This window comes from Mustela erminea, chromosome 16 (assembly GCF_009829155.1).
Source record: "Mustela erminea isolate mMusErm1 chromosome 16, mMusErm1.Pri, whole genome shotgun sequence".
NCBI classification, from domain to species: Eukaryota; Metazoa; Chordata; class Mammalia; order Carnivora; family Mustelidae; genus Mustela; species Mustela erminea.
The window spans coordinates 84,749,884-84,771,012 of NC_045629.1; the positions used below are offsets into that span (position 1 = coordinate 84,749,884).

At 54.9% G+C, this 21,129-nt stretch overlaps 1 protein-coding gene across 8 annotated transcripts in view; it reads left to right on the top strand.

Moving 5' to 3' along the window:
• Positions 1–21,129, top strand: part of MROH1 (maestro heat like repeat family member 1) — a 61,450-nt gene that overhangs the window by 1,242 nt on the left and 39,079 nt on the right. For all 8 annotated transcript variants that reach the window (XM_032315731.1, XM_032315734.1, XM_032315733.1 and 5 more), the window contains exons 2-6: positions 13,678–13,747; positions 14,197–14,342; positions 18,508–18,639; positions 18,965–19,127; positions 19,291–19,389. In XM_032315731.1, the coding sequence (XP_032171622.1) occupies positions 13,726–13,747; positions 14,197–14,342; positions 18,508–18,639; positions 18,965–19,127; positions 19,291–19,389 (562 nt within the window). In that variant the 5' untranslated portion in view covers positions 13,678–13,725. The remainder of the gene's footprint in view (positions 1–13,677; positions 13,748–14,196; positions 14,343–18,507; positions 18,640–18,964; positions 19,128–19,290; positions 19,390–21,129) is intronic.

Consider the following 21,129-nt stretch of genomic DNA (forward strand, 5'->3'; position numbering starts at 1 on the left):
TGACCTGAGTTGAGCTCCCTGGGTTACCTTGAAACCAATATTCAGGCTGCCTTGCTGGGACCTGCGTCTGGCTGTTTCTCACTGCCCAGGGCTGGTTGCCGCCTCCCGAGGGACAGCCGTAGATCAGAGGTGGAAACTGGGGGGCTCATGCCTGCCTGCGCTCCCCGCTAGTGCCATGTGCAGACACGGTGTCTGCACTGAGGCCAGGTAAGCAGTCCGGTCGCGGCGAGCGTGTGACCAGCCGCTGCAGACCTCGTGCGCCTCTTCCGTGAGCTGAATCATTCCGTCTCCTGGAGGTAGGTCCCAGAGAGCCCCTGTGGCTCTTGTGGGCGCCTGGCCAGTGCTCAGGGCATACTGGCCCCGGAGTTACGAGAACTGGGATTTCTTCACTGAGCTGGAGGGCCACGTGGCTCTGGGGGTTTCCGTGTGAACCCAGTGACGCAGCTTGGGACGGCTTGGGTTGAGAAATAGTGTTCCCGAGGGACGGTGAGCAATGGACTGTTGAACTGCCTTCCCCAGATCCTCAGCCCAGATTCTTGTGGGTGACTCTGGAAGTGGATTCTTCTCTGGCTCCGGTGCCGGAAGAGAGGGTCCTGGGGCCTGCTGCAGGGCTGGGTCATTCCCGTGACCCCACACGGTGGCCTGACCCTCAGACAGGCACGTGGCTTCCTCTGGGCAGTGGTGTCCGTGGCCTCCTCACCTCCCATGTCTCCTCCTGACCCACCTTGGGTTTGGAGCAGCTGGCCCAGCACCTCTGTTAGCCTCTGCCATGTCGCGTGGCAGCCCTGATACACGTGGGTGTCCTTCAAGCCAAGGGCTTGGACTCCGCGGGCTCAGACGGCGCCTGGTCGGCTTCCTAGGTGTGGTGGAGCGCCTGTCCAGGTGAGTGAGGAGGAAGCTGCTGCTTCCCTCGGCTCCGATGTGTAGGATGCAGGGAGGGAGCCCCCCTCGACCGCGCCTTGGACCTGTGCTGGTCTGCGCCACAGCACGGGCGGGGAGTGGAGCCTGGGGGAGCCGGTCCTGGGCCGTCCTGCTGTGCCAGTAACAGCCACTGACGAGCAGTGGGTTCCTCTCCAACCTGCTGGGCTCTGTGTGCTAGACCAGACGGAGCCTCTGAGGTGCTGGCCGGGCAGTCCGTACTCGGCACACGCTTCCTGCAAGATGCAGGGCGCCTTCGGGGCCCAGACCCTTCCTTGTCCCGGCACCCTCTTCCCCCACGGGGCGTTCATCCCGGTTTGCCTCCAGCGACCTGCTCACGTTGGCTTGTCTCCGCAGAGAGCAGTCTGTGCTGTGTCCGCGTGTCCCGCGTCACACACAGGTCACCTGGCCTGCGGCCGTGGTGCTGACAGGACCTCTCCCGCTGGCCTTGTTTGGCCACGCGCTTCACTTTTCCACCGGGCGGTCGAGCTCTAGACTCTGCAAGCTCCGCTCCCTGCCACGCTCCCGTGCTTGTGCTCGCGTGAGGGTTTCAAAACGGGGGTCATCCCGTCACGGGTGTGACTGTTTGGGCCGGTGGCAGGTGCCCCACAGGCTCTGCTGGCCCTCACCCCCGGGACGACCGCCGCTGCCCGCCGGGCTTGCCGTGTGCCAGGCTCCCGCCGTGCAACCTCGTGTGTGTGTGACAAGTGATTTGTGCTGTTTTGTCGCTTATTGACCTTCTGCTCTGGTGGTCGGACCAGGTGTGTGAGCACGTACGGTTGTGCACAGAGGTGTAACTGTGCACACAGTTGTCAAATTTTGACTCAGAAACTTGACTTTTTTTTTGATAGTCAAACTGAACAGTGTTTGTTAATGTGTCTGGGTTTTTGTGTCTGGCGAAGCACGTCCTTTCCTAATTTAAGACTATAGAAGGTTTACGTGTGCTTCCTACTTGGACTTTAACATTTCATCTTTCTTTTTTTTTCTTTTTAAAGATTTTATTTATTTATTTGACAGACAGAGATCACAAGTAGGCAGAGAGGCAGGCAGAGAGAGAGGGAGAAGCAGACTCCCCGCTGAGCAGGGAGCCTGATGCGGGGCTCGATCCCAGGACCCTGAGATCATGACCTGAGCTGAAGGCAGAGGCTTTAACCTACGGAGCTATTCAGGCACCCCACATTTCATCTTTCCATTTAACTCTTATGTGCATCTGTGCATCGTGTTGGGATAAGGAGAGGTGTGGGGAGGCTAGTGTTTTCCCTGAGTGTTTAATTTGCTGTTTCAACACTATTGATTAATCGGCCTGTATGATTTAAAACTTCGTCTTTCTTGCGTAATGTTTTCTTCCTTGTTGGTGTTCATTTCTGGAATTTTTATATAGTTCCATTGATTTAATACACTTTAACATAATATAGGACAAATCCTCCTCTTCATATACTTTTTAAAAATTTAACTGGATGTTCTTTTTTTTTTTTAATTGGCTATTCTTGTACATTAATTCTTCTATATGAATTTTGGACCATTTTATCAAATACCCTCCAATATCCTGTCTCGTATATTTGTAGATTCAGGAAAATTGAGCTCTATAATATTGAATCATATGGGAGGATTTTGATTCTATTCCCTCCATGAACAGTTTTTGGTTTTTTTAAAGATTTATTTATTTTAGAGAGAGTGAGCAAGTAAGTGGGGTTGGAGGAGGGGCAGAGGGTGAGAATCTTACAGCGGACTCCCCACTGAGCTTGGAGCTTGATTCCAGAACCCACGAGACCATGACGTAAGCCAATACCAAAGTTGGCACTCAACTGACTGAGCCACCCAAAACCGGGCAAAGACCCCATCAAAAAGGAGAATTTCAGACCAATACCTTGATGGATACGGCTGCCAAGATTCTCAGCAAGATCCTAGCTAGGATCCAACAGTACATTAAAAGGGTTATCTGTCATGACCAAGTGGGATTTGTCCCTGGGATGCAAGGGTGGTTTAATATTGCAAATCAATCAATGTGATAGAACCCATAAATAAAGACAAGAACTGCATGGTCCTCTCAATTGATGCAGAAAAAACATTCGACAAAGTACAGCATCCATTCCTGATTAAAACTCTTCAGAGTATAGGGATAGAGGGAAGATTCCTCAACTTCATAACATCCATCTATGAAAAACCCACAGCGAATATCATTCTCAATGGGGAAAACGTGAGATCCTTTCCACTGAGATCAGGAACACGACAAGGGTGCCTACTCTTGCCAGTGTTGTTGCTCATAGTACTAGAAGTCCTGGCAACAGCAGTCAGACAACAGAGAGAAATAGAAGGTACTCAAATTGGCAAAGAAAAGTCAAATGCTCTCTCTTTGCAGATGACATGATAATCTATGTGGAAAACTCATAAGACTCCACGCCCAAACTACTAGAACTCATACTGCCGTTCAGTAATATGGCAGGATACGAAGTCAATGTACAGAAATCAGCTGCTTTCTTATACACTAACAATGAAACTGTAGAAAGAGAAATTAGAGAATTGATTCCCTTTACAGCAGCACCAAGAATGACAAAATAATTTGGAATAAACCTAACTAAAGAGGTAAAGGATCTGTACTCGGGGAACTACAGAACACTCATGAAAGAAATTGAAGAAGACACAAGAAAATGGAAGACCATTCCATGCTCATAGATTGGAAGAATAAACATTGTTAAGATGTCTATGCTGCCCAGAGCTATCTACACTTTCAGTGCCATCCCAATCAAAATACCAACGGCATTTTTCAAAATGTTGGAACAAACAATCCTAAAATTTGTATGGAACCGGCAAAGACCCTGAATCACCAAGGAAATGTTAAAAAAGAAAAACAAAATTGGGCGCATCATGTTGCCTGATTTCAAGCTATATTACAAAGCTGTGATCACCAAGACAGCAAGGTACTGGCACAAAAACAGACACATAGACCAGTGGAACAGAGTAGAGAACCCAGATATGGACCCTCAACTCTTATGGTCAAATAATCTTTGACAAAGCAGGAAAAAATAGCCAATGGAAGAAAGTCAATCTCTTCAATAAACGGTTCTGGGAAAATTGGACAGCTATATACAGAAGAATGAAACTTGACCATTCTCTTACACCAGACACAAAGGTTAACTGAATGGTTGGGAGATCTCAACGTGAGGTAGGAATCCTAGAGGAGAACCTAGGCAGTAACCTCCTTGACATTGGCCACGGCAACTTCTTTCAGGACATATCTCCAAAGGCAAAGGAAACAAAAGCAAAAAAGGAGTTTTGGGACTTCATCAAGATAAAAACCTTCTATACAGCAAAGGAAACAGTCAACAAAACAAAAAGACAACCCACAGAATGGGAGAAGATATTCACAAATGACACTACCGACAAAGGGCTGATAGCCAAGATCTATAAAGAGCTCCTCAAACTCAACACCCAAAAAACAGATAATCATGTCAGAAAATGGGCAGAAGACATGAACAGACACTTCCCCAAAGAAGACATACAAATGGCTAACAGACACATGAAAAAGTGTTTATCGTCATTAACCATCAGGAAAATTCAAATCAAAACCACATTGAGGTACCACCTTACACCAGTTAGAATGGGGTGGGAAATGGGTGAGCCGGGTGGTGGGCATTAAGGAGGGCATGGACTTTGGGGAGCACTGGGTGTTATATGCAAACAATGAATCATCAGCAAAAACTCTTGAAGGTACTGTATGGTGATTAACATAACACAATAAAAAAAATAATAAAAAAATTTAAAATAAGGGCGCCTGGGTGGCTCAGTGGGTTAAAGCCTCTGCCTTTGGCTCAGGTCAATGATCCCAGGGTTCTGGGATCGAGCCCCACATTGGGCTTTCTGCTCAGCAGGGAGCCTGCTTCCTCCTCTCTCTCTGCCTGCCTCTCTGCCTGCTTGTGATCTCTGTCTGTCAAATGAATAAATAAAATAATTAAAAAAAATTTTTTTAAGTAAGATTTATTTTAAAGTGAGCGAGCAAGTGAGTGGGGGGAGGGGCAGAGGGTGAGACTCTTACACCATCTCCCTACTCAGCTTGGAGCTTGATCCCAGGACCCATGAGATTATGATCTGACCCAAAACCAAAGTTGGACGCTCAACTGACCGAGCTACCCAGGTGCCCCTGAACAGGTTTTTTTTTTTTTTTTAATTTAAAAAAAAAAATTTATTTATTTATTTGACAGAGATCACAAGTAGGCAGAGAGGCAGGCAGAGAGAGAGAGGGGGAAGCAGGCTCCCCGCCAAGCAGAATGCCCCATGCGGGGCTCCATCCCAGGACTCTGGGATCATGACCCAAGCTGAAGGCAGAGGCTTTAACCCACTGAGCCACCCAGGCGCCCCCTGAACAGGTTTTTTAAAAATGCTGTGCACACTGAGGATGAAAATCAAAACGTTTTCCCTTGCTCTTGGTGCACTGGAAATGGCAGGGAGACTGGAGCCTACAACTGGTTATATTTCGCACTGACCCCATATACATCACGTGAACAAAGGGTTGTAGGAATATCGGCTCACTTGCTGGAAGGTTGGGCATGTCCTGGGTGAGGTGTGGGAACGGGAATGGGCTGTTGAGTGAGTGGGAGTCCCCAGTCAGAGAGCCTGGACACGGCATGCTTGCAGAGGACAGGCAGAAGCGAGGTGCTGAGAGTCCAACCCAGGCCTGGGGTTTCCGGGTGGCCAGGACACCTAGAATGTAAAGGGCTGAGAGAGAAGCGGCAAGGGCTTCATGTGTAGGCTGACCCAGCCCGCGTGGGAGGTGTTGGGTGCTTCGGGCAGCAGGAGGATGGGTAAGCAGTGGTGTGGCATCGTGCTAGGATCAGTGTTGGCAAAAATCCTCACGCTGAGCATGGAGGAGGCAGGGAAGGGGGAGTGGCCGAGGCGGGATGGCCAAGTGAGCGGGTCCTCAGGAATAGGACCCCTGCAGGGGAGTAGGGCATCTGCTGGCTTGTGTGAGGGCAGAAGTAGGGAAAGGAGAGCACTGGGGAGAGCACTGATGCATTTTACCGTGTGCCTTGTTGCTGAGCGGTGTGCCTTGGTGCCATTAATTTCATTCCCTGAGCAGTATATCCAAAGAGAGGAAGTTTTTTGGGGGGCCTGGGTGGCTCAGTCGGTTAAGCCTCCCTCCAGCTCTTGGTTTTGGCCCAGGGTCTTGGGATTGAGCTGAAAATCTGCTTCTCTTCTCGCTCTTCGTCTGTCCCTCCCCTGGCATGTGCTCTCTCTCTGTCTCTAAAATAAAAGAATAAGCATATTTAAAAAAATATTTTATTTTTTTATTTGACAGAGAGACAGTGAGAGAACACAAGCAGGGAAGTGGGACAGGGAGAAACAGACTCCCTCCGAGCGGGAGCCCGATGCGGGGCTCGATCCCAGGACCCTGGGATCATGACCTGAGCCAAAGGCAGAGGCTTAACAACTGAGCTACCCAGCACCCCCCCCCCGACTTTTTTTTTTTCTTTTAAGAGAGATAGAGATAGAGCACACACAGGTAGGGGAGGGAGAAGCAGGCTCCTCGCTGAGCTGGGAGCCTGATGCAGGGCTTGACCCCAGGACCTGGGGATTGTGACCTGAGCCTAAGGCAGACGCTTACTGACTAAGCCACCCAGGCGCCTAATAAATACAAAATTTATTTTTAAAAAAACAGCAGAAGTTTTTTTGATGAATTTCAGTTTATCAAGTCTATTCTTTTTCCCCAGAGCACTTTTGCTTTTGGTATTGGTCCTAGAGATTTTCTTCTGCTTTCTACCCCCCCCACCCCAAAATTTTCTGGACGGGCTGCGTGTCGGTGCTGGGTGCTGTTTGTCGGAAAGACAGTCTCTTCCCCACTGCATAGACGTCGTACCTCTGTGGAAAATCAGCTGGCCGCGTGAGTCGTGAAGTCCAGTAGTAGAAATCCTCCAGACTGGTTTGGTTTGGTTTCAGAATTGTTCTGGCTGCTCTAAGGCCTTGCACTTCCGTACAAGTTGTAGGGCTAGTCCCCCAGTTTCTACAAGAAGCCTGTGGGATTCTGAGTGGGATGCATTTAATCTGTAGATCCATTCAGGAAGAATCGGTACCTTCGCACACTGTCTCTCCACTTATTTACGTTTTCCTTAATGTCTCCCAGCGGCGTGGGGCGCCTGGGTGGCCCAGTTGGTTAAGCCTCTGACTCTTGGTTTCCTCTCTGGTTGGGATCTCAGGGGCCCGAGGTGCGGCCCAGCGCTGGGCTCCACGCTCAGTGCAGACTTTACTTGTCCCTCGCCCTCTGCCCTCACTCCAGCCATGTGTGCGAGCTCTCTCTTTCTCTCAAGTAAACATATAAACCTTAAGTGTGTGTGTGTCCATCTCAGCAGTGTTTGATAGCGTTACTGTCTAATACATCTCTTGTCAAATTTATTTTCTAATATTTCATATTTTGGCAGTGTGGGGGAAAATATTTCATATTACTTGACTCAGCAAATGGCACGAGTTCCAATTTTTGATTGTTTATTGTTAGCAAATAGAAATACAGTTGATTTTTTAAAATTTTTTAAAGATTGATTATTTATTTATTTGACAGATTGAAATCACAAGTAGGCAGAGAGGCAGGCAGAGGGAGAGAGGAGGAAGCAGACTCCCCGTTGAGCAGAGAGCCCGATGCGGGACTCGATCCCAGGACCCCAGGATCATGACCTGAGCCGAAGGCAGAGGCTTTAACCCACTGAGCCACCCAGGCGCCCCATCTTCTTTCTTTTTTGTTTTTTTTTTTTTTTAAGATTTTATTTATCTGTCAGAGAGAGAGAGAGAGAGAGAGAGCACGCACAGGCAGGCAGAGAGGCAGGCAGAGGGAGAAGCAGGCTCCCCGTCGAGCAAGGAGCCCAGTGTTGGACTCGATCCCAGGACACGGGGACCATGACCTGAGCCGAAGGCAGCCACCCAACCAACTGAGCCACGCAGGCGTCTCTTAAGATTTTATTTCTTTGAGAGAGAGTAGAGGGAGATGCAGAGGGAGAGGGACAGGCAGACTCCCTGCTGAGTACAGCGCCCGATGGAGGGCTCAGTCCCATGACCTGAGCTGAAATCAAGAGTCAGACACTCAACTGACTGAGCTACCCACGCACACCTGAGCATCTAGTTTCTTAAGGTAGAAGATCACATGGTTCTTCTTTTCTAATATACACATTAGTGCTATAAATGTCCCACAAATGTTGGTATATTTTTTCATTTTCATTCACTTCAACTGCCTTGTAATTTTACTTTTGATTTCTTTTTTGCTTCATGTATTATTTTGAGGCACATTAAGTACTTTTTAAAATACTAATTGGGGGGCGCCTGGGTGGCTCAGTTGTTAAGCATTGTCTGCCTTTGGCTTAGGTTGTGATCCCAGGGTCCTGGGATTGAGCCCGGGATGGAACCCAGCATCAGGCTCCCTGCTCAGCGGGGAGCCTGCTTCTCCCTCTCCCATTCCCCCTGCTTGTGTCCCCACTCTCGGTCTCTCTCTCTCTGTGTGTCAAATGAATGAGTGAATGAATGAATGAATGAATGACTTGGGGATATTTCAGATAACCTTCTCTTATTGATTTTTAATTTAATTCCATTGCAGCCAGAGAACATACTCTGTATGACTTGAACTCTTTTAAATTGACTGAGATTTGTTTTCCTGCCCAGAATATAGTCAGTTTTGATAAATATTCCATGTACTTTCAGAAAAAACATATTCTACTGTTAATGAAAAGATGGTTGTGTAAATACTATGTAGGTCAAGTTGGTTGACGGTATTGTTCAGGACTTCTCTACACTTAATGATTATTTTTACAGTTGTTTCGCTAATTATGGAGAAATCAGTTGTTTTGCTAATTATGGAGAAATCTCCACTACAATTTGTTTAAAAGATTTTATTTATTTATTTATTCGTCAGAGAGAGAGAGAGGGAGAACACAAGCAGGCAGAGCAGCAGGCAGAGAGGAGCAGGTCCCCGCGGAGCAAGGAGCTGGACGTGGGACTCAATCCCAGGACCCTGGGATCATGACCCGAGCTGAAGGCAGCAGCTTAACCAGCTGAGCTACCCAGGCGTCCCTCCACTACAGTTTGTATTTGTCTATTTTTTCTTACATGTTCATTAGTTTAGGCTTTGTGTATTTCGAAGTTCTCCTATTAGGCACATAAATGTTTAGGATCGTTATGTCTCTGATCTATTTTGTCTAATATTGACATAGTCACTCCAGCTTTCTTATAACTTGCATCAGCCTTGTCTTTTACCATCCTTTTTCTTTAACCTTTTTATATTAACATATGAAGTCTTTCTTGTGGATTTTTTTAGTATATGAGACAGACACAGTTATAATAACTATCTAAATGTTGTTTACTAATTTTTCTGCCTCATTTCTGGTTCAATTTGTATTTATTGATTCATTCCCATTGTGGGTTGTATTTTTTTTGCTTCTTTGCATGTCTGGTAATTTTTGATTGGATGCCAGACATTGTTATTTTACCTTGTTGGTGCTGGATTTTTTTTTTTTAAAGATTTATTTATTTATTTGATAGACGGATCACAAGTAGGCAGAGAGACAGGCAGAGAGAGAGGAGGAAGCAGGCTCCCCGCTGAGCAGAGAGCCCAATGCGGGGCTCGATCCCAGGACCCTGAGACCATGACCTGAGCCGAAGGCAGAGGCTTTAACTCCCTGAGCCACCCAGGTGCCCCAGTGCTGGATATTTTTGTGTTCCTATTCTTCTTCTTTTTTTAGATTTTATTTATTTATTTGAGCGAGAGAAAGAGATAGTGGTAGGCAACACCAGCGAGAGGGAAAAGCAGACTCTCCACTAAGCAGGGACCCAGATGTGGGGCTCCGTTTCAGAACCCTGGTATTAGGACCTGAGCTGAAGGCAGATGCCCAACTGAGCCCCCCCACCCCCAGCGCCCCTGTTTATTATTCTTGAACTTTGTGCTGGGATGTAGCTAAGTGACTTAGGAACAATTTGATCTTTTCAGGTCTTATTTTTGGCTTTGTTAGGTGAGACCAGAACGGCACTTAGTTTACAGCTCGTTTTACTTTGTACTGAGGCAAGATTGTTTTGAGCGTTCTTTCCAACACTCTGTGACTTGTGGTGTTTTCCGTCTGGCCGCTGAGAGCAGCCACGTGCTTGGCCTGTTGGGAGTTCTGGGGATTGTTTCTGCTAATCCTTCCAGGTAGGTTTTCCCTGGCTTTTGGTAATTTCTTCTTAAACATGGTGCTTGTATTAGTTTTCCTCTGCTGCTGTAACAAATTACCATAAACTTCATAGCTTAAATGACATGTATTTATAAGGTTCTTGAGGTCAGAAGTCTGATGTGGCTCTCACCAGGCTAAAATCCAGGGGTCAGTCGGGCTGTGCTCTTTTCTGGGTTCTCTGGGGAAAATCTGCTTCCTGCTCTCAGCTTGTTGGCAGAATTCGGTTCATTGTGGTTGTAGGAACAGAGTCCCTGTTTGATCACTGCCTGTGGACTGAGGGACATATCTGACTTTTAGTGGCCACCCACGTTATGTGGTCTGGAGCCGCCTTGCTGTCTTTAAAGCCAGCTCTGGTGGGTTGGGTCCTTTCCACACTTGGAATTTCTCCTGCGCTTTCCACGCTGTCCCTTGACCCTGCTGGGAAGGCTTCTCTGCATTCGCCGGCTTACGCAGTTGGGCTGGTCTCACCCACGTAATCCCTCCAACCACAGGGTTTGTACCCTTAATCCTATCTGCTGAGTTCCTTTTGGCACAGTCGGTAACATAGCCACAGGTTCTGGGGGTGAGGACATGGTCGTCTTTGGGGACATTATTCTGCCACCCAGCATTGACCAGTAAGTCAGCTGAGTGACCAAGGTCTCTGGAGTTCTCGCTGGTACCAGAGTCTGCAAACCGGCAGGACCTGGTCTCCCAAGATACTCCCAGTGTGTCTCAACTCAGGTGTATTGCTGAGTCCTCCTGATTCCTGGATGCACCCCCGGACAGTGAGCTGGAGTGCTCAAGGGCTCCTGGCCTTCATGTCCTGATGTCCGTCACCGAGGTGACTGAGAACTACTGTTCCTCTTGAGTTGTTTGGGTCAGGAGAGCAAATTGGTGCGTTCCTCCCATCTGGGCTAGGAGCTCATGTCTCATGCTTGTTTCCTTATTTTTTCTTCTGTTTGAGTTGGGTGCAGTTGGCCTTTTGCACTTCTCTGAAGAGCGCTCCAAACCTGCTGATCCCAAGTTGGTTTACCCTGGTTCCTTCCCGGGTGGTGGAGGGAGGTGGCCACAGCCTCCACAGGGTGAAGCCTCTGCTCCAGAGACTGCAGCTTGCCCCCGTGGCTTTAGGCCACAGGCCTAGCACTCGGGGTCTAGGTTCTGCCCGGCGGTGCGCAGCCGCCTCTGGCAAGTATCTCTGGGCTCTTGTGGCACTTGCTGCCGGCGAACCTCACACCCCGCCCGACAGCCGTGACGTTTCCAGCCCTTGATGCTTGGGGTTAGCGGTTTTTGCCTTCTTGCTCTGCCACAAATGAAATGTGTGTTTCTATGTCTTGTTTCCCTTGTTACTTTTAGATGCTTTCCAGGCAGAAAGGGGAAACACCTTGCTGATGCCAGCGTCTTTAAGCCAGTCTTCTCCATCTGCTTTCTAGCTGCTTGTGATTCCTGGAGATGCCTGGTTTGCTAATTTTATCTTGTTTTCTAGTGCTCTTGTGGATTTACTCTTTTAAAACTTGCATCCTTGGGACATCTGCTGGCTCATTCAGTAGAGCCTGTGACTTTTTTTTTTTTAAAGATTTTTCATTTTAATTATTTGACAGAGAGAGAGAGAGAAAGCACATACAAGTAGGAAGAGTGGCAAACGGAGAGGGAGAAGCAGACTCCCAGCTGAGCAGTGAGCCCGATGCGGGACTCAATCCGAGGACCCTGGGATCATGACCTGAGCCGAAAGGCTGACGCTTGACCCACTGAGCCGCCCGGGCACCAGCAGCAGCTCTGGATCTTGGGTTGTGAGCTTGAGCCCCAGGCTGGGTGTAGAGAGATTAGTTAAAAAGAAAATCTTAAAAATATATAATAAAAGAAAAACTTGCATCTTCTCTGTCATTTCTTTGAGGTTTTGTTGGGAGGGACGTACACTTGAGGCCATCTCCCTTCCTGCGCCGGTGTCCTCGGGCACGCTCGTTCCGCCACCATGCTCCCTGTGGTTTCTCACCTGGCTTCTTCCCTTTTGTGTCTCTAGCGGGACACGCGTCGCTCGTTAGGGGCAGTCACGGCAGCCCCTCTGTCATCTCCGTCCTTTCGCGTCTGAGAGGTCACCCGGGGCCCAGCGTGCAAGCTATCGGTAAAGGGACGGCGGCGTGGCCGGCAAACAGCAGACGTTGCGTTAGAAAGCCGCCAGCGACGGTGCTGAGGGCCGACGGCCCCTCTGACCTTAAGGGCCCTGGAGAGTGCAACGTAGGCCTCACCCTGTGACCCTGTGGGGAAGGGGCAGAGGCCCTTGCACACTCAGGGACTTGGTCCCATGAAGCCTGCAGTGCTTGACAACTGCACCTCTTTTTTTGTAAGATTTATTTTATTTTATTACTATTTTTAAAATAATAATAATAAAATAATAAAAAATAAATAATATTTACAAATATAATAAGTATAAATATAAGGAAAAATAATATAAATAAATAAAAATATAAAATAAATAATATTTATTTATTTGACAGAGAGACACAGCGAGAGAGGGAACACAGGCAGGGGGAGTAGCAGAGAGGGAAGCAGACTCCCCCCCCATCTGAGCAGAGAGCCTGATGCGGGGCTCGATCCCAGGATCCTGGGACCATGACCCGAGTCAAAGGCAAACGCTTAAGGCCTGAGCTGCCCAGGCTCCTCAAGATTTATTTCATTCAGAGAGAAAGTGGGCGAGGGAGAGGCAGAGGGAGAGTGAGGGGAGCCTCAGGAAGACCTCCACGGAGCCTGGAGCCCGACTCGGGGCTCGGTTATCACCACCCTGAGACCGTGACCCACACCGAAACCAAGAGTCGGTCACTCAGGTGCTCCGGTAGCTGCACCTCTTCATGCCATGGGCCGTTTGGACAGTCGGTGTCTGCTGGCAGGGAACCTGCTAGATCCCCATGCTGCCCACCCAGCCTGTCCGAGCCACGACGAGGCTCGTTCTGTGCCCTGCTGGGATTCTTGGCTCGGTGGGTCCTGAGCCTGCGGTGATCAAGGCTGTCGGTGTTGGCCCTCGGCGCAGGTTTCTCTGCCCACACAGACTGCTCCTGACGTCTGCCTTAGGTGTGCCCCTCGCCTCTACACAGCTCAGGGAGATGCCGTAGGTGGAAGCAGTGCCGCCTTTGCCCAGGTCACCGCGTGGGGCTGACGTCACCCTGGTGGGGCTGCGGGCGTGGGGGGGTGGGCAGAGGACAGCTGGCAGCTGTTGAGGGACGCCGCCTCCTGTCCTGCGTGAGTGGTTCTGCCCCGCTGTGGCAGCTAGCTCCCACGGGAAAAGGCACTGGGATCGTGGGGTTTTTCGATGAGTGGTTTTTTTTTTTTTTAATTTTTTAGGGAGAGTGCATGTGAGTGGGGGAGGAAGGGGGGCCGGGGGCCGGGGGCCGGGGGCCGGGGGAGAGTCTCAAGCAGACTCCCCGCCGAGAGGGCCCGACCTAGGGCTGCATCCCGAGAGCCCGGGATCATGACCTGAGACGAAATGGAGAGTTGGAGGCGCAACAGGCCGAGCCCCGCGCCGGCGCCCTGAGGTCATGTCTCACGCAGACGCGGCGCCGCCGAGAGGCACAGGCGGCGTCTGACCTAGCCGCTGGGTTTTTGCTTCCTCGAGGTTTGGGAAGAAGCTGTCCGCGCATGCCGTGGGTGAGGCGGAGGCGAGATGACCGAGTCCTATGTGAAGAGTGAGTGTGGGGGCCCCGCGGGCAGGACGCAGGAGCACCTGGCACCGCGCGGCGTCTCTGGGAGCCACGAGGGGCCTGGGCTGCTCCCAGGCGGGGCAGCTTCGTACCTGGCCCCGAGCCCGTAGCGCCCGCGTTTATAGCAGCCGCGGTCCAGCGGGGGCAGGAGTCGTGGGGCAGTCAGGGCCTGGGGAGTCAGGTCAGGCTGCGGCTGGCCAGAGCGCCCTCGGAGCGGACAGCCCGTGGGTGCCAAGCAGACCCCGGTGGGCCAGGGGGTGGGAGGCGGCGCCCCGGGGGTGGAGGGTGGAGGCAGGCAAGGTGGCGGGGCCGTTGCTGAGGCGGCGGGAACGTGCAGGGGAGCGAGGGGGCCGGCGTCCTGCGGTGGGAGGCCAAGGCGGTGGCTGGCCGGGTGGGCTGGGCCTGAGCGTGCACGCTGGGCTTTGTCGTTGCAGAGCTGGCCGCCATCCTGCTGGACGCCATCACCGACAAGGACCCTCTGGTGCAGGAGCAGGTGTGTGGCGCCCTGTGCGCCCTGGGAGAGGCTGCGCCGGAGGAGGCACTCGGCGCCTGTGAGGAGTACCTGCGGCAGCATGAGAAGGTAGTCCCTGCCCAGCGGGGCCGGGCGCGGGGGCGGCGTCTGTAGGTGGCGGTGGGTCCGTGGCTGTGCCGTCAGTTGCTGTGGGCGGAAAGCCGCATTCCCTTGAGGTGGGACATGTCCAGGACAGATGAGACCCCTTGTCTTGTGGCCAGCGCCTTGGCCTGTGTGGGGGCACCGGCTGGGGGCGGTGCCGCGTCCAGCGGTCACACGCAGGGGGTGTGTTGCTGTCCCTGGTCAGTCACTGACCAGAGACTGAACCGCTCTCCCTGCCAGGGTCTGTGCTGTCCCCCAGGGAGAGAAGGCCCCTTGTCATTAGCTGCAGCGTGACGAGTGTTCCGCGGTGGGGGTGGAAGTCGGGGCTGCCCCAGGAGACGGGACCTTTCCCTCACCCTCCTGCTGCCTGCTGGCGGGGCAGGGGCCGGGCAGGGGCGGCAGACCCCTGGGGACCTGTGTGCTGCCTGTGCCCCGGGGGGACCCTGTCGGTGCTGCCGGAGCGCCTCCGAGCCAGCGCTCCTCCTGGCCTCACTGCTGTCTGCTGGGTCTCAGCCCCGTGACGCTGTGACGCTGCTGGATCCCTGTGTACTGTCTCTCTTCTGTCTCAGCGTGTGGTCTGGGCCCTTGCCGGCAGGGGAAGGCACTTCTGCAGCCTCCAAAGACTGTTTCTCTTTGTGTGATTTGACCCCCAGATGTGGAAAAAGGGATCTCTCTGCAATGGGAGGTCATTCTCTCTCGTGTCTTGGGTGCCATCTCCTGGGGGAGCAGCTCCGTCCCCCGAGCGGCCACTGAGCCAATTGTTCCTGGGTGTCTGGGTTGGTGTAGGACGCTAGGACTGCCCGCGGGCGCCGGGGTTAGAGGCGCACCGTTCTTGGTGCGAGAGCGCGCCCCCACGCTTGGGCACCATGCACCCCCCGTGGCTCTCCCGTGGCTCTGTGGAGCTTCGTGTTGACGTGCTGGGCACCAGTGCCCTTCTCAGTGGCGCAGAAGGGACCGGCCATGATGTGCTGGATCAGCGTCCGATGGGACCGCAGACCGGGGCCGCCCTGGCCGCTTGAGGGGCTGGCCCAGGAGCGCTTACTGAGGGGCTACAGGAGCCCTTGTTAGTTTTAGTGACTTGTCGCAAAATTTACGTGGGCTTCATGCTTGTCGTTCTCTAGCTCACTTATGATTTTATCCCACTTCTAGCCTTTCCGTTTCTTTAAACAACTTCAAAATAAAAATCTTCGCCCACATTTGCATATTTGCGGTAAACGTGCGCTCAGTGGGAAGCTCTGTCCCGCGGAAACGTGCTCCTCTCCGGGCGCCTCTGTCCCCCGAGGGCCACTCCAGGGTCTGCCGCTCCTGTGCTGCATCCCAGCTGGGCTTCATGGGGCCTCTCCCCGGAGGGAGCGCGGGCAGGGTGTGCACGGGGCGCTCAGGCAGGGGTGGGGAGCGACTGCGGGAACAGAGGCAAAAATCGCCATCCAGGTCTGTCACGCTTACTCTGACAAGAGCAGACTTGGGCTTGTCGCAGCTGCGGAGGCCGGGAGTCGCAGGACACGGTGCTGGCAGCTCCCGTGTGTGGCGGGGCCCACTTCTTGGTGTACAGACCGCTGTCTCCTTGTCATGTCCTCGCACGGCAGAGGGGAGTCGGGGCTTCCTGCGGTCTCTTTAGAAGGCAGTGATCCCCCGTGGGGCTCCACCCTTGTGACCTACTCAGCGCCCGAAGACCCTGCTCCCACGGCCATCCTCCGGGGCTCGGTTCCCTCACAGCCGTTCCAGGGGCCCGTCTCTAGCAGTAGAGAAGCCCAACTTGCCAGTAGTGACTGACGCTTTTCTTCTCTTTGTTCTGCTTTTTCGGGCTGGTTTCAACGTCATGTGCTCCCATCTGGCTTCCTCTAGAATCTCATCCTAACGTAAGGGACTCGTAACCGGCCACTGGTCAGCTCACTGCAGGTCTCCACACGGAGGCTGTGTGGGGCCGCAGCTGGCAAGCCCGGGTGTGGGTGTGGATCCCGACCCACCGGGCCACTCGGCTTGAACCGTGTGAACCCACCTCCCCCATGAGAAGTGGAATGGATTCTCTGGTCACGCAAGGGACTTGAGAGCCCAACGTCAGAACACAAAGCCGCAGCGGCCACTGCTGCAGCCGGAGGGGGTTGCCCGCGGTGCTGTTAGTCCGCCGCGACAGTCCGAGTCTGCTGGAGGGAGCAGCTTTGGGGTCAGGGCCTTAGATGGCTGTGGGGCTCATCCTGTGCCCTGGGACCACCCGTGACCAGGGTCCAGCCTACACATGGCCTGGGTAGCCAGGTCAGTCTCTTTAGCAGGTGTGGTCCATTGGGGGGAAGAGACAGAACAATGGGTCCTCTGGTGACCCGCCACACGACTGTAGAGCCCGAAGTCTTACACACGCCCACCCTGGGCCCGGATCGGCAGCAGGCGAGCCCAGTGCGCCGTCCCCGTCTGTCTGTCTGTCCAGCTCAGTTCCTGCTGCGCTCAGATGACAGAGGGGCTGTGGTTTTATCCCTGTGCGCGCAGGGCCTGCGGAGGCCTGACGGACAACCTCTGTGGGAAGCCGACAAGTTGCGCTCTGGCATGACTGGCGCTCTGCCTGTTGGACTTCCCAGAGCAATGGAAAATGGGGGGGGGCACATTTTCTTTAAAAATAAGCCGCTGTTGTAGTCTCTGTCAAAATCCCAGTGATGTTTTTTTGCGGAAATAGGAAAAGCCGTCATAAAATTCCTATGGAATCTCGGGGGACCCAGGATAGCCCGAACAGTGTTAAAAAAGAACAAAGCCGGGAGCTCACGCTTCTTGGCCTCAGAACCTGCTGCAGAGCCCCTGGAGTCAGACAGGGCGGTGGGGACGGGCGTAGGGACAGACACGTAGATGAGCGGGATAGGACTGAGAGCCCAGCAGAAAAGCCTCACGTGTGTGGCCGGAGGCAAGGGAAGGAAACCGAAAACTAGAGCTTTCCCCCGGAAAACTGGGGCAGATCATGTGATCTGTTCGTATATCTAGAGATGTTTATGATGTGTTGGCTTTTTTCAGGAGCAAAAGTCACGTCCATTCCTGGGGCCCACCCTGGGAGGGAGCTTGTGCTCCGGACTGAGCAACGGCCCTGGCGGCCGTATGCCCCTGCTTTCCTAGGCTCCTCCAGCCCGAGTCGTCTCTCTACCTTGCCACTTTGTCTCTGGTCCCACAAGCTCAGTCCTGTCCCAGCGCGGGCCTAGGTACCACCCACTGCAGAGTGCCCCCACCCGCCACCGGGATGCTCCGTTCCTGGGGGTGGGCGAGTCCTCAGGAAAGGCCAGTGGGGGTCTTCCCCTGCCCCCAGCCAGTGTCTTGTCCTCGCCTCCAGACTGAGCGCCTGGGGGCTCCTGGCTGGATGGAGTCTTCCACATGGCTGGGCTGGGCTCCTCTCCGCGGCCTTGTCATCACAGTAGGGTGTCTGGGCTTCCTTGCCTGGCCCTCCCCCCGGCCCTCACCTGCAGCTTCGCAGTCGGGGCGAGGATGAGCGCCCGGTGGCGTCGCCGCTGCGAGGTGCAGACGTGGACGGTGTCTGGGCCAGTAGCTGGGCTTGTGCAGGGCCCGCCCGGAGCAAGGAGAAGCCCCAGTGGTGGCTGGGGGCGGCCCCAGGGGCGCAGGGGCCAGGCCACGCCATCATCTCCCGTGTTAGTCTTGGGACCCTTGGGTGTGTCTGCCAGTTTGGGGAGGGCTGTGACAGACGAGGCTCCCTGGGGTGGGAAGGGCCCCAGAGTGAGGAGAGGGCCCTCGGGTGGAAGGGCCAGCCAGTGGTCTCTGACAGGCGCTCCCGGGGAGCCCGGGGGATGCCTGGTGACAGAGACCCCTGCCATGATGGGGCGTCACGGGGCAGTGCAGCCTCTGGCCAGGAGATCCTGGCCACAGCGGGGAGGGCTGTCGTCACCCCTCGTGAGTCTCGCACAGAACTCTCCTGGCACTGCTGACAGTCAGGGGCCCCGAGTCCCTCTCACGGCCCTTGCTGGGTGAGGCACTAAGGCGCTGGGCGCACGAGGCGCGGTCGGGCATGCTCCTTTCCGCCCTGCTGGGGCGGCCGCAGGTGCTTTTGTCCCGAGGAGCCCTCCAAAGAGAGCAGGAGGCGTCCGCAGGGTGCCTGGGTGCTGGGCTCGCCTTCCAGGACCTTCCTCCGTGGTCTCTCTCTGCTCAGCTGGCACACCCTTACCGGACGATGATCCTGAGGGCCGTGGAGGTGCTTGTGAGCAGCCACATCGGTGAGCTGGACAAGGCTGAGGCCAGGGCTGTCACTCTCCTGGCTTCCAGCGAGATGACCAGGGCGAAGGTATGGCTGCACCTGTGTGGCTTGGGGCGGGAAGCTGCTTCCCTAGAACTCCCTACCAGGCGCATCAGGAATGCGGTCACCTGTGACTAGGGGTGGCGATCGAAGCAGAGAGCAAAATTCCTGAACTCTCCGGGCAGCTGTGGGGGCAGGGGGGCCTGCATCCCAGTTTTTGGGGGTGCTGCTGGGCTCCACACAGGGCCTGGCTCCCAGTGCCGGCTCCTTGCGGTGGGAGTGGCAGGTGCTTGGTGGCCTCTCCTGGGTGGGGGAGGGGGTCGCGTGTCCTTCGTGAGCTCAGGGCATCAGTGCACATTTGGGGGGGGGGCAGGAGTTGGTCTGTGACTGGCAGCGGGCCGCCAGCGACGTCCTGGTGGCCGTCGGAAAGCGCTTCGTCAGCACGGTGATGGAGGAGCTGCTGAGCAAGTTCCAGCCCGGGGCCCTGCCCCACTGCTCCGTCGTGCAGACCCTTGCCAACCTTGCGGCCTCCAACGGTAGGTGCCACTTGGCCTGCCTCCGCCTGCATCCCAGAGCCTGTCGGGAGGGCCTCTGCACCACCTGGCCCAGGCCCCCTCTGCCTCTCCGGGGGGGCACGGGGAGGCCAGGCCGGGGGAGGCAGGGGTGGCGGGTAGCCCCTCACGCACCCCCCTTTTGCAGTGTTCGGCATGGTGCCCTTCCTGACGTCCATCCTGAGTACCATGCTACCCATGCTGGGCATGGCCAAGCACGACGCAATGAGGGTGGCGTTCTGCTGCGGTAAGTTGGGGTCTCTGAAGGCGGGCGAGGCCTCCGGGGAGGGGGCTGGGAGTAGCCCACCACCCCCAGCCTTTGTGGAGGGTCATGAGTCCTCTGGGCTCCAGGAGGAGGTTCAGGGCACCGGTAGGTGCCCGCAGGCGTGTGGGTAGAGCTCGGCCTCGGCCTCTGGCTGCTGGTGGGGGCCGCTCTACCTCACTGGCAGGTCCCTGAGGCCTAGATCCTTGTGGGGGCGCGGGAAGAACCCTCCCCAGAGCCGCAGGGGCTTCCCGCTTTTCTCCCTGCTCAGTGCTGGGCGCCTCGGAGAGCGGTCTTCACTGCGCTCCCACCGCCTCTGCTGCCCTCCGCGTGGCTGGGCGGGGGCTGGGCGTCCCTCCACAGCCGCAGCACCGCCGTTCCCAGCTCTGGCACCGAGGGGAGGGCCGGGAGCGCCGGCTCAGCCCAGACTGTCGGAACAGGACTCTGGTTAGGAGGGTCCCGGACACGGCAGGTGACGGGATAGGGTCAGGGGCCACCTGGAGCTCAGCTGAGGGGTTGCTGGCTCTTTGCCAGCCGGCCTTGTCCTGCTGTTGCCACTTGGTGCCCCGCAGGTGGGCTGGAGCCTGGGAAAGCTGCCGGCCTGTGCGCACCTGGGGGCTTTCGAAGCAAGGGACTGGAGCTTTGGGCCGTCGCCCACCCTGCTCACAGTGGCTTTGGGTCCCAGGTCCTGGGATGGGGCTCCAGCTTCTGCCGCCTCCTTACGGCCCCTTGTTCACGTGTCACTTGTCCCTGCCGTGGTCTCCTTCCTGCCTTCTCCTCGGCTCCTCCTGCCGCACATGATGCCAGACTCCCGGGTTGGGCACGGAAACTCTCCTTGACGCGGTTCTGGCTGGAAAGACAGCTTGAGACAGGATCCCGGGGCAGCTGAGCCGGGATCTCCCTCTGAGCAGGGATGCGGGGCGGGACACAGAGGGGACAGGCCGTGTGGGGTGTGGGGGCTTGAGCCCCGGGTGTTTACTTAGAGGTGCGGAAGACAAGGCAGGGCATTGGGATGCCATCCGGGTCGGGTGCATCCAGGCTGAGCGGGAGCGGGAGAAGAGCCCCAGGGCCCAGTCGCGTCCGCCCTGTGCAGCTCCTCGGAAGGGCGCGGCGGTCTGTGGCCGCCCGACTGGAACAGGAGGCTGACCCGCGGTGACGGAGCCCTGATCTCTTCCCCGTGGCAGTTTTTACTCCGTCTGTGTCTTCTCTCACATGTGAAGCGGGCCGGTTTCAGCAGCAGACTCGGCCGTAGGACGTCCCCGTAGCAGGCTGCGGGCCTCCTGTCCTGGCGGGCAGGCCTGTGTCCCCTGAGGACGATGGTCCTGGGCCAAGCACAGGACCTGTACGCGCTCGAAGGCCCTCCCTGGTTGAGTTCCGTGGACCCTTGGGCCGGGGCGGGAAGAGCTGGGATGCGCAGAGGGGGAGCTGGTGTTCCCCAGAGGCCGCGTGTGCGAGGGGCCCGGCCATCTCCGCCCGATAGCCAGATTAGCGCCTGCGGGGACACGAGAGGGGAGGGGAAAGCCTGGGGGAAAGGAAAGGCGCCACTAACCCCTCGGGGAGGCGGGAGAGGGGAGCAGAGCGTGTTGCCGTGAGGCAGCTGCTGCCAGAGAGCACAGCTGCGCTTTTTGGGGTGACAGACACAGTGACAGGGGCAACGAGAGATGGAAGAGGAGGCGGAGGAAATCCCCAGAAAACAGCAAAAATGCAAACATACGGAAGTAGAGA